The sequence below is a fragment of the Dermacentor albipictus genome, unplaced genomic scaffold (assembly GCF_038994185.2).
Source record: "Dermacentor albipictus isolate Rhodes 1998 colony unplaced genomic scaffold, USDA_Dalb.pri_finalv2 scaffold_18, whole genome shotgun sequence".
Taxonomy (NCBI): Eukaryota; Metazoa; Arthropoda; class Arachnida; order Ixodida; family Ixodidae; genus Dermacentor; species Dermacentor albipictus.
This window is the reverse complement of record NW_027225572.1, coordinates 4,623,014-4,636,223: the sequence shown is the minus strand read 5'-3', so window position 1 is coordinate 4,636,223 and position 13,210 is coordinate 4,623,014. Positions and strand designations below refer to the sequence as shown.

Here is a 13,210-nt window from a genome sequence, read left to right as displayed (position 1 = left end):
AGTTTCAACAACTTCCTCCGTTCGAAGTCTCATTTCATAACTGCACACAAGAGCCCTCATCTTCCCAAATGCGATTGCTGCGGTGTCGTTACGATATCCTTCTGCGATCGCTCCTGGCTCCAGCAGAGGTAATCCGCAAGCACCTTGGTGTGCACAAAACACTCAAATACTGCGTACATGCGCTCAGAAGCACTTTCACTGGGCAAGCGATGACAAGCGCTGATTTGTGTGGGAAGCACGCACTTCTTCTCAATGCATCGCCGAGGCTTTGCGCACAAAGATAAACTAGTACATTTTCACTGAACTGCGTCACTATACGGACACTACGGACCGCCATTTTGCAGCGACAGCCGGTGCTGCCGTATATGTGACTAGTGTGTCGTTTTTAGTCGGTAAAGCGGGGGGCCTTAAAGCGCCTGCAATGCACAGCCGTACCACGGCGCTGCGTTTCTATTCCCCTAATAAAGAAAGAGTGGTGATGACTGACTTTATTGAGAATAGCACTGTAGCGCCCCTACGTGGCTTCTCACCGTATCAACTGCCTCGTGCGTGCCTCGTCGTGCGAACTGCCTCACGACTCGCTTCTATGTATCCGCTTCTAAGCTGTCGCCACTCGCGGCAAGAAGTGCAAAATTTAATAATTTGCCCGATCTGCGTTTGTCGTGAGCAATTTCTAGCATTCAAAACGAAAAATAGACACCTAAAGAAATGAAAATGTTTGTTATTTAATTTCTTGTATTTTAACGTATTCGTTTGAGCGAAAGTGTAGGTGCAACAATGCGCCACATGTACCCTGTTCGCATTCGATGGAGGATAGAAAGATAGTGCTCGAAACAGGAGGCACGCCCTTGACGCGCCCGGGAAAGGCGTGGCAAGCGGCTCACGGCAAGTGTGCGGACAGACAGCGGGACAGTCACGGTATTGCTAAGTTGCGATAATCCGCTGATAACAATACGCGGCGCTGGCGCGTTTCGTTGTGCGGCCTTCTGCGCTTGAAACGTGGAAGCAGCGTGCCGCGCAGGGTGCGCTCATGTTGTCATACGCGGCTTTTTGTCTACATATTTTTTTGCCTGCAGCCTTTGCGCGTTTCATGCTATCTCCGTTTACTGACAGCCGTCCAGCAAACTCGGGTAAAACTCGGGTGAAGAAGAAACTCGGCGCATCCTGCACAGAACCCTTGGAATAGCTTTACGTTATAGCGCCCAGAATTATGGGCTGTACGTAATTCAATTAGTTATAACAGTTGTATGTATACATTGTATGCATATGTAGCAACCGTCTGTCACTGTGATTTCAGTTACCTCGCCTGGCCTGCACGTGTTGGTCATTGTCCCCTGCTTTTTCTTGGGATGTGAGGTGGCTGCCCGACAGGGGCGCCACTACTGCCACCCGACAAACCTGTTCTAAAGCCATCATAAAGCCAGCAACTCTTCATGCTCAACCTGTCAAGAGGTGTATTACTTGCCACTGCTAAACCGAGCTCCCAACAAGTGGTGACCCAGGACATTTACGTTTTCTTTTTATTTCTTTTTTTTTACGAACACTGACACGGACGACGCTGCTCCTATTCCTGCTGACAGAAAATGCGCCAGGATTAGGTCCCCTGTCATCGCCGCCGAGCTTCCCAGCTTTCAGCACAAGAATCCTTGAGGCTGCTTTATTTAGGACCGTTTCACCTCACAAACTGCCAGGTACCTGCACGTCGTCGCCGCGCTACCCTCCGACATCGCCGATGCATACGACGACCTAAAACGCACGGTCCTGCAGCGCCTCGAGTCATCGCAACAGAGTAGGCTTCAACAGCTAACTCGGCGACCAACGACCGTCACAACGTCCGCCGCAAACGACACTCAGCTTCCAATTTTGCGCGAGCTGTTTTTGCAGCGCTTCCCACAGTCCGCACGCATAGTGCTCACGGGTTCCGACGATTCGAGTTTCGATCGGCTAGCCGCACTCGCTGACCGCATATGTGACTGCTCGCTCGTCTGCGTCACAGCTACGTATCGCCGCTGCGAGAGTTTCAGAGCCAGGAGACCGACTCTCGCGCCTGGAGGAAATAGTCGACCGTTTTACCAGTGCACTGGAGAAACTGACGACGGGTGGCAACATTAGCGAGCAGCTTCGGCGCAACAATTCGCCTTCACAGTCTCGCAGCGCACCCAGCGACTTGCCGCGCCTTTGGTACCACCGTCGCTTTCGCGAACAAGCGAGTCGCAGCACGCAGCCCTGTTCGTGGACGGGAAACGCACAGGCCAGTCGCTAACAGCGGCATCCGACAGCGGCCCTCGCGCAAGCTGCCTATTCTTCGTAGTCGACCGCATCACCAGCGTCCGCCTCCTCATTGACACCGAAGCCGAGCTGTCTATGCTCCCGCCATGGCCGCAGATCGCCAACGCGGCAAGTCCACACCCACGCTCAACGCGGTGAACAACATTGCCATCGCGCCGTACGGGTTCCGGTCAATAACGCTAGACATCGGACTCCGGCGCTTGCGCAGATGGTTGTTTGTGATCGCCAACGTCAGCTTTGGTATATTGGGAGCGTACTTCCTCAGCCATTTCAACCCAGGTGTGAGTGTTCGCGATCAGCGCCTAAGGGATAACTTCACAACCCTCGCTGCACTTGGCCTGCAGTCCAACCTCACCTCATCTGGCATCCGTACGTTTCGACCGGTCTCAACGTACGGTATAAATCGTCACTTACAGCGCATACATAGACGGAGGACAAAAAAGGACGACGTAGACAAGCGCTGGAAGACAAGGTACTTGCTCAGCATCCCAAACTCATGAAGCTCCGAAACGATGCGCTGCCCGTGAAACACAAGGTGACGCGTCATGTCACCACGACTGGCCTACCTGTCACCATGCGGTCACGAAGGCTCGCTGGACGGAGGTTGGAAGTCGCCCGCGTGAGTTGCAAAACATGGTTCAACTAGGCGTTATTCGTCCTTCCTCCAGCAATTGGTCTTCTCTCCACCTAGTTCCAAAGCAGCGCAGTGGCGACTGGCGGCCTTGCGGTGATTACCGAACTTTGAATGCCTCACTACAAAGGATCAATATCCCCTTCCCCACAAACTTTACTTCGGCGATCAACCCACCGGAACCAATATATACAGCAAGATCGATTTAATGAGCCCATACCACCAAATTCCTGTCGAATCCAGCGACACTCCGAAGACAGAAATCTACTCCGTTTGGCCTGTCGGAGTTTCTCCGTATGCCTTACAGTTTGAAGAATGCGGCACAAACTTTTCAAAGGTCTATGGAATTGAATTGAATTATGAAGTTTTACGTGCCAAAACCACTTTCTGATTATGAGGCACACCGTAGTGGAGGAGTCCGGAAATTTCGACCACCTGGGGTTCTTTAACGTACACCTAAATCTAAATACACGGGTGTTTTCGCATTTCGCCCCCGTCGAAATGCGGCCGCCGTAGCCGCGATTCGATCCCACGACCTTTGAACTTTGAACTTTATTTGTATCTATACAACGTACAGATAGCAGGGGCACAGACAAAAAGCCATAAAATCGGCTTGACTAGGTCTGTGTCCCTTATTGGTTTCTTTGGCATCACGTAGCAATGCGTGCACAAGTACAAGATGAACAATAAAAAATATAAACAATATGTGGATAAATGGGACTATTTATACAAAGTTACTTCACACTTTGCAGAAGGGTTGAAATCTGGGCCAGTTGGTACATACTTGAACGAAAAAACCAGTCAAAAACACAAAGGACAAGAGAAGAAGTTCAGTCGTTGTGTCGTGAACTTCTTCTCTTGTCCTTTGTGTTTTTGACTGGTTTTTTCGTTCAAATTACTTCACACTGCGGCGAAAAAATCGACATGAATGCAGAAATATTATTGTCATACAAGTTACGAAAAACACGAACAGGAAAACAACAAAATGCAGACATTATGAATCCCTTTTCATTTACGGGTAGCATTCACAGAAATACAAAACTAAATAGGTCACTGTGCAATTACAGCTTAGAACACGTACACATCAGAACAAAACACAAAGAAAAACACTAAGCATTCATGTGAATGCCAATATGAGTAGCAAGTTTGGCAACCCAATTGAAATGATAATAAGTAGGGTGATTAATGAAAAGAGTTAAGTAGAGATGGTAGTTCATGGCGCAGCATTTGATTCCCGTAGTTAGTTCTTGAGTGCGGAATATGCCAAGTTTCTCTGTGACGTGTACTCAAACTGCTTGTATTTAGTGTTAGCCTTGACAAGTGCACAAGAAAATCACTGCTACCTTTTCTTTCTGTAAAAAAGCGTTTCAGGAAAATTGTATTGTAGACCGATTTTATCGGCGCTATATCTAATTGACAAAAAAGAGGATGAGTATGCGCATCGAATGAAGAGTTTGAAATTGCACGGATGGCTTTCTTTTGCAATAAATATAGAATGTTGATGTTAGTGCTAGTCGTGTTGCCCCATACGAGGTAACAATAGTGAACATGAGATAAGAAAAGAGAATTATAAAGTAGGAGCTTCACTCTTAATGGTAAAAGGAAGCGTAATCTTATGAGTATTCTAACAACTCGTGCAAGTTTGTTAGCAATAATGTTGACATGGTCATTCCACAGCATATTCTCTTGGAATATGACACCTAAGCTTTAAACCGATGGTACTATGTCTATGAAAGAAGTGCCCATTCTCGATTTTTGCTCAGCAGCCTAACACCATAGCCACTGAGCAACCACGGCGGGTCAGGGTCCATGGACGAGGTTATGCGCGGACTCCCATTCATTTTCGTCTACAATGACAGCATTCTCGTTGCAAGTCGCACAGACAAAGAGCACAAAGAGCACCTTCGCCTTCTGTTTGAGTAATTGGATGAACATGGCCTTATCATAAAGCCTCAGAAATGCATTTTCGGCGTTGAAGCCTTGCATTTTCTCGTCCATCGCAGTTCACCCCAAGGCATCAAGCCACTGGAATCACGGGTTCGTGCAATCGAGGACTTCCCCTCTCCAAGCTCCTTCCGAAAGTTGCACGAGTTTCTGGGGCTCATAAATTTTCACAGGCGCTTCATACCATCATGAACGCAAATTCTTCAGCCGCTAACCGATCTGCTGCGTCATGACTCTAAAATACCGCCTACCTTTCACTGGTCCTCGGAGCACGAACACTCATTCCAGGCAGCCAAACCGTGGTTGGCTACTGCAGTGTTGCTGATTCATCCGTTGCCCGACGCCCCAACTGGCCTTACGGTAGACGCGTCGAACACGGCAGTAGGTGCAGTACTACAGCAGCACGATGGCATAGACTGGAGGCCGCTGGGTTTCTTCTCAAAGCGCCTAAAACCCACAGAAGCTCGCCACAGCACCCTCGAGAGGGAGATGTTGGCCATCTATTGCGCTGTAAAGCATTTGCGATATTTTCTTTCTTGAAGGCTATAGCTTTCACATTCCAATCGACCACAAGCTGTCAACCTTCCTTTTCAAGTATAAAAGTTTCTCGTACTCAGAACGTGAGCTTCGGCAATTTTCCTTTGTGTCCAAATTTTCTAGGGACATCCGCCATTTCTCTGAGTCGGAAAATTAGGCAGCTGATGCACTGTCGCGAATTGGTGCTGTGTCTGTTAGCCTCCGCCCTGCAAAATGACCCCCAGCTGTGCCAATTGCGGGAAAAAGGCTCGTCTCTCCAGCTTGCGGAGGTGCCGCTTCCATACACAACGACATTGGTCACGTGCGACACATCGCAGGCCTCGCCCGTTCGTGTCCTACTTTTGAATGGTTCTGAGTCATCAAGAAGAAACGTCACTTCTGGTGTCCCTCAGGGCTCAGTTCTGGGTCCATTTTTGCTTCTTTTATCTATTAAAGATATCAGTGATACGAACATAGAGCCGCGCGAGGACTTCCCAGCCGCGCTCTACTGCAGACGCCGTCGTCTCCTCCTAAGGCGTTTAAAGATCAACTTCAGACATATAATGAGCTCACCAAGCGCTTCTATTTAGGACGTGGAAAATTCTCTCTTCCAAACAAGGCACTTAACAACGAGACGGCCCATTCGGCGGCGCGAGCGCTTACTTTCCGTGCCCCCGAGAGTGACCGTTCCGTGTGGTGGTTCGACACCAAGGACAGATTGACTAGTTATGCCGAAGTAACCAAGTGTTACCGCTTAGCTCGACGGACAATGCCGCCTCCCCACCCGGCACTCAGTCGGGAGGAGACCGTAATCCTAAGACAAATACAGACCGCGTCACTCCTCGCCCCCGCAATGCTGCACGTGCTTCACCCAGAGCTCTATCCGAGTGGGCTGTGCGGTGTTTGTGCAGAGGGTCCGGCGGAACAATGGCACATCATGTGGGACTGTACCAGGTTCCCGACGGCAGCTACCTCCAGGACTTACCCGCCCGAACTTCAAGGTGCGCTGCAGTCTGCAGACAAGGACTGACAACTATGGGCCGTCCAGCAGGCCCGGGGTGCGTTCGAAAACACAAGCCTCATGACCCACCACCAACGGGCCCAACTGGGCTTGTGCATAGTAGGGTATAACCCCGGGTCGACGCTTGGCCAGCGTCACGACGCGTTAAACCGTCGTTTGCCGGCACTTTATTAAAGTTATCCCTATCCTATCCTAACACGGCGCAGTCAGTCGTTCTTCGCTTGCTGCAGACGAACTCGTACTCCAATTCTTGGCGTATCAGCCGAATCGACCCGGACTACGACGGATCAATCAATTTGTTCGTTTCAATTTGTCGGTTTGTCCGAAGACACGGGTAAAACTGCGTTCCAACTAAAGCAAAAAGTTATCGATACATTTACTGAAAAGCTTAGCATCACCTGCGAATCAATTGGAAGAATTCACCTAGTTGGAAAACCTGGAAAGCAAAGGCCAGTAATAATATTCTTCCAAAACTGCAATGAAAAACGGGAAAGTATGAAAAACGCTTACAAACTTAAAGGAACGGACTTATCGGTTCAACACGATTACTCAAGCGAGACACTTCGCAAAAGAAAGCTTCTTTGGGCTAGTGCCAAACTAGACAAAAAGATGGAAGGAAAATATTGCTGATAAACGATAAGCTGAAAGTGGACAGTGAAATTTACTCTTGGGACGACGCCACGTGTGCGAGGATCAAACTGCCCCGACGTCCGTCCAGTTCAGGCATTGAGTGACGTCAGGCTTCCATCGATAAGGAGCTCCACCTACTGAACCTTAATGCCCGTAGTACAGCTAATAAAAGTGACCAACTTGAAGCTCTAATCTTAGATTCTAATCCCACTGTTGTAGTAATCGCCGAAACTTGGTTAAAAGATGAAATAAAAGACGAAGACGTTTTTCTTCCGTTGTATAACGCGTTTCATTGCGACAGACAATGAAGGGGTGGTGGTGTAGCTGTGTTGGTGAAGCGGAGTATCCAAGCTTCTGTTTTACCGCATCTTATTCATCACGAGAGCGTCTCTTTAAAACTGTGCTGCTGGGGCCGGTCTTTGCTCTTATTTGCGGTTTACCGACCACCTGATTCACCACAAACATTTTTTCCCGACTTGGCTGATCACATGTCTAAGTACATTAATGATACAATAATTCTTGCTGGCGATTTCAACCTGCCTGCATTGGATTGGAATCGTCCTGTTTCTGGTTCTGCCCCTGGCAGGCATTACATTGTCGATATTATGTTACAGCATATCCTTCAACAGGTAGTTACACAACCCACGCGTGTCCAGGGTACTTGTGATTCTGTACTTGACCTGGTGTTTATCAACCAATCGATTGAAAATGTTCGTGCCTCGGTGGAAAACGGCCTCTCCGATCACTATATGGTGTATCTTTCATGCAACATCCAAAATCCCAACAATTCGCCACCTACAAAGCCTGTCTGTGTAAGAGACATTTCGCCTGCAGGGACGAAAGCGTGCTTGATTACCTTGATCTATGCCTGAGCGATTTTAAAGAAAATGAAGTGCATATACTATGGGATAAGTTTAAAGAAATCTCCACGTGCTGCATAAAACATTTCATTTCCAATAGAATAAAGAAAACGCACAAAAGAAATCCCTGGATCACGCGTAGGGTCTTGCATTTAAAACGAAAACTAAAGCGATAAAAGCGTACACGTGCCTGCCGAAAGGCTATAGCAACTGCACAACTTGCACTGCGTCAAGCTGTGAGCCAAACAAACCGTCATTACTTTGAACACACGCTGCTGAGCTTTATTCAAAACGCTTCGCAGAAGTTTTGGAGACACTTGTCCAAGAAAAACAAGCCTATCGACCAAATTATGCAACATGACGTTCTTCTCCCCCATAAAGCAAGCATTGTTGGACATTTTAAGACATACTTTCACAGTGTTTTTTTTTTTTAGAAATCCAACTCCCAATTACGACATCATGTCCTCCCGAACCAAGCATTGTATCTTCTGCAGGCGTATTATCCATGTTGTTAAATTTGAAAACAAAAGTGTCTCCTGGTCCTGACGGGATTCCAAATATGTTCTTGCAGCGTTATAGTGAAATGATATCCAAATTTCTTGTCATAATTTTCCGTGCAAGCCTACCAACAAGCCGTGTTCCTTCGGATTGGAGAGTTGCGCGGATTTTACCAATACTTAAGAAAGGTACAGCATCATCTGTTTCAAATTTTCGCCAAATATTGCTTACATCTTCTTCTTGTAAACTTCTTGAGCACATTGTAGCCACTTACATACCTAACTTTCTAAGTGACAGAGACATCCTATCTCCATTTCAACACGGATTTAGAAAGGGACTTTCAACAGTAACCCAACTAACATCTGTAGTTCATAGCTTTGCTGATACACTAAACGGGTCCGGGCAGTTTGACGTTATTTTTCTAGATTTTAAGAAAGCTTTTGACCTTGTTCCACATGACAAACTAATACATAAGCTTCAATCTACTGGGCTTCCTTTTTTCATATTTAACTGGGTGTCTACTTACCTTTTTAACCGCACACAGTTCGTCAGTATTGATTCTCATTTTTCCAGCCACCTTCCAGTGACTTCTGGCGTACCGCAGGGAAGTGTGCTGGGACCATCACTCTTCTTAATATACATAAATGACATTGTTGATATGATTAATGAACCGGTGCAGATTAGGCTTTTTGCCGACGACTGTGTATTGTTTCATGATATTAGGTCTTCTGAAGATCAAGTCATCCTTAATTTTAACCTTCGGAACATTCATTCTTCGTGCAATCCATGAGACATGAAGCTTAACAATAACAAAACAGTGTTCATGAAAGTGATCAACAAAAAGAGTAGCCTATCATTTTCATATAACCTTCCATCTCACCCGCTCGAGGAAGTTAATGATTATACTTACCAAGGTGTTACTATAACCAATAATCTTAGTTGGAATAAACATATATAAAACATTTGCACGTCAGCTTTTCAGAAACTTTGCATCCTCAGGCCCAAATTAAAAACTGCCCCTACTAGCGCAAAGCTCTTAGCCTACACCTCCATCATCAGACCTGAATTCGAGTACGCATGCAGCGTCTGGGACCCCTACACAAAACATAACATTGAGGCGTTGGAAATGATCCAGAGAAAACCTGTTCGATTTATCTTTAACAAATACCGCTCTACTGACTCCCCCACCACTCTCATGGCACTGGAAACACAGACAGACACTGGAAATACGAAGAAAAATTCAAAGATTGACGTTATTTTTTATAATCAAAAATAAACTCTCCATGAGTCCTGGTCCATTTATTAAGTCCACCACAACGCGCCTAAATAGAAATCATCACGCGGGATCCCTAACACCGTACAACGCTAGAGTCAATGTTTTTAAATACTTTATCTTTTCGGGCACAATAACTCAATGGAATTCACTCCCGACTGATCTACTAACCGGCACTGATGCCTTTGACAAAATTACTTATTGACAGTTGCACAGTTATTGTTTTCTATTCCTGCTATGTGTCATTGTTTATATATTCTTTACTGCAATGATTTTTGCTGTGCTTTTTTGCAGTTGTTATTGTCATTCTCTTTTTGTTTCGCCCCTCCTGCTAGGATCCATCTAGGGTCTGCAGTATGCTCTAAATAAATAAATAAAATAAAATTGTGCACAGTGTAGTGGACATGTGAACTTGGGACGTATGTTGTGGGGATGCGCGACGCATGGCTTCTATCTGGAGGACAAGAACAAGTGGGACAGCGTTCTTAGGAGCACCGAGCTACAATAAGAACCCTGGGCTGTCCAGAAGGCCCGCGAAGCGGCGGAGAACCCAGGGCTCCCTTTCCCGACGTGGGAGGGCCCTCTACGCCTTGACAGGTGTCCTTCAGCATCCTTTTCAGAAATAAAGTTTCACCACCACCACCAGTGAATGCGCCTTGTCACATCTGAGATTGTACGCTGATGATTGCGCTTTGTGCAAGCCTATTAGTTCTGAAGATTATTACCGAATTTTACAGTGTGATCGCAGCATGATTTGGAATCCAGCTAAGGCAGTTTTCATGTCACTTAGCAAGAAAAATCCCATGAAAAAAACCCATCTGCCTTCTGGACGCATTGCCGATTTGCTGTGCGATGCGTTGCAAATCACGCAACGCCGCAAAAAAGAGCAGCAAATGCCACAGCATTTTCCTTCGCGCTATGGCAAGGCTGAGAAAGTTGCCTGACTACGGCCACTGTAGGCGGAAAGGACCGGTGCGCAGAGCACACTCAGTTTCAAGCCAGTGTAGCAGTAAATAGAGTTGCGAGGAAGCCGAAATGGCTAAACTAATTACCTAGTTAGGAAAGCAGCAACTTACGTCATTCATATGGAGTCCTCCAGGAACGGGGCGCATTTACGCAACTGAAGTGATGCCCTTAATTCCACCTGCAATATACGCAAAACAAAAGCGTGGCTCAAATGCAGATCTCTGAGCCGAGTTAACGAATGTGCAGGTAGCAGAAATGCGAGTTTTGAGGGCCAACAGGGAGAGATGCCGCCATTTCCTTTAGCACCAGCAGCGGCTAAGCAAGGCACGCTTGCGATGCCCGCCGACTGCAGTAAGGTGACACACTGATGCAAAATAATTTCGAGCGCTACTGCCGAAGTACTTATGTCGAACAATCAAGCAGCACTGACGCGACTTTTTTTATGAATCAAGAGAGCGAAAGCGAAGTTTGAGCCCGGCTCGATAAATGTAGTAGGCTGTTTCATTGGGTGCCCGAAAAAAAAAAGGTACGTTTAAGATTATCGAAGAGGAACGCTTGTGGTAATGGCGTGTAGAGTGCCAACGGAATAACATAATGGGGTACCGAATACGCAAAAACTTAAATCTCTTTGATGTTCGGATCTTGCTGGAATTGTGGTGGGCAGGGAAGCTCTGTACGAGGAGGGCATCCAATGCACATTTCGATTCGACGGCGTACGCTTGCACCGCAACGCGTCATTTGGTTTCATTTATTTATTTATTTATTTATTTATTTATTTATTTATTTATTTATTGTTCGAGCCCAGTACTTGGTCAACTTATACAGCCGGTGGAACATTATTTTGGCAGCACATTCTTCTGGCCCGTTGTGATCCAATGACAGCCATGACCCACCGCGCACAACATAATTTTATGGTAGCTCCATATAAAAGCAAGCGCATGATGTAGTAATGATTGCTACGCTGATGAATTGCCGAAGGAGAGTCATCTGTGCCGGTGTCGAATGCTCCGTCACATTAGCCTTTAGTCAATACGTACGAGTTAAAACAGCGGCACAATGCACAATGAATGCTCAAACTTTCAGCCACGGCGCCAACCCAACCTGCAGAGACATTTTGAAACTCCTGCTCGGAAAGGCTGTTCGGCTCTCTAACAATTTTTCCTCGAAATGCAGAGTTTTCAGTTTAGCTTGAAATATTTATATGACTCCAAGTAAACCCTGGGAAACAACGGAATACTTACAAATTATGGCAAACCGTTACCACTGAATCTGAGGACTTACGATATGCCTAAAACCAATACCTCTGTTTTTTACTGAACTACTTCAGCCTGCATTTCGAAATAGAGGCCGATCGTCTTCTTGCATAACTTTCGTTTATAGCCAGCGCCAAAAAAATGAGAGCCTCAGATCGCAAAAGTTTTGCGTTCGTCGGAGGCCGATTATCTGTCGCCGAAGACTGAAAGTGCTCAAGTCTGCACACGCATTGACGCTAGTAAGTACACTGTAGTGCGTCCACACCGAATATGCTGCAACTGAAGCGGCTGTCGTCTAGGTTGAAACAAGGCTGCCACCCTCAAGACCACTTTCCAAACTGAGATGCACCATTCTGAGCAAGAATCGCAGCGGTGAAGGCATATAATGGCACGCAAGACTTGTTTATGGATCTCCAAGTTATTTATACAACCCTGGTCGCATACGCCAGTCACATGGGGAATATTGCGATCTATACGAAGTGGGGTCCCATTTCTGGATCGCGATTGGCTCCCTTGCACAAGCGGTGGAAGGGAGTCAATCGCGGTCGAGAAATCTCATCCCGATCGGGTTCAATCGCGATCGAGAGTGCACCGTGTCCCCGAGGTAAAACACTGACTCTGCAGTAATTTTTTTGATGAAAAACAACGAAAGCAGGATATCACGCTCAAGTGCACAATCAAAACCTACTCGATCCAAATGTAAAACTTCCATCAACGTAAAGTAAAAACAGAACAAATACTAACACATCGACATCGATAAAACTGCATAAGTAAACTAAACAATAACGTCCACTGGAAGATCGCAGAGCATGCCGCTGATATGACACACGAAAATGATACAAGTAAATTTGATACCACAAGTGATCATGGAGAGCACATAAAGACGTTCTGACTTTAGATAAAATTGTTGTCTTCCAGAAGCATATTACACGCCATGATACTAGTGAAAACAAATTTTAGAGACAGGAATAAAGGACTTGCACAAAACTATGTACACAAATTGCAGCACATAACAGGTCTCCACCCCCCCACCCCCCCGGGGGGCATGAGGGTCATGAATAAGGTTCATGAAAAAAAGTCGATTACAAGGCACCCGAGCGTCAGCCACTGATGTGAAACAACAAAAAAAGGGGCAGTTTCGGCCTAAAGGCGAATCATTCATTGGGAAAACGAACTGTTGGCCAGATATACAAATTAAGGTCAGTAGTCTTATCGGCCATACAAACCGCAGTAAACATTCGCTTACTATTCTCCCGGCGGCCCGTCTCGCCACTCTGGGGATCTGCCGTTTGAGCGAAAGTCTCTGCCCATGCACCTTCCTCACATCCG

The 13,210-nt window shown here is 46.5% G+C and overlaps 1 protein-coding gene across 7 annotated transcripts in view; it reads right to left on the bottom strand.

Moving 5' to 3' along the window:
* DopEcR (G-protein coupled receptor DopEcR) overlaps nt 1–13,210 on the bottom strand; it is a 258,527-nt gene that overhangs the window by 84,969 nt on the left and 160,348 nt on the right. For 6 of the 7 annotated variants that reach the window (XM_070529160.1, XM_065440591.1, XM_065440594.1 and 3 more), the window contains one exon: nt 10,739–10,806. The exons of the other annotated variant lie outside the window; for it this stretch is intronic. In XM_070529160.1, the coding sequence (XP_070385261.1) occupies nt 10,739–10,743 (5 nt within the window). In that variant the 5' untranslated portion in view covers nt 10,744–10,806. The remainder of the gene's footprint in view (nt 1–10,738; nt 10,807–13,210) is intronic. 7 annotated transcript variants of the gene reach the window in all.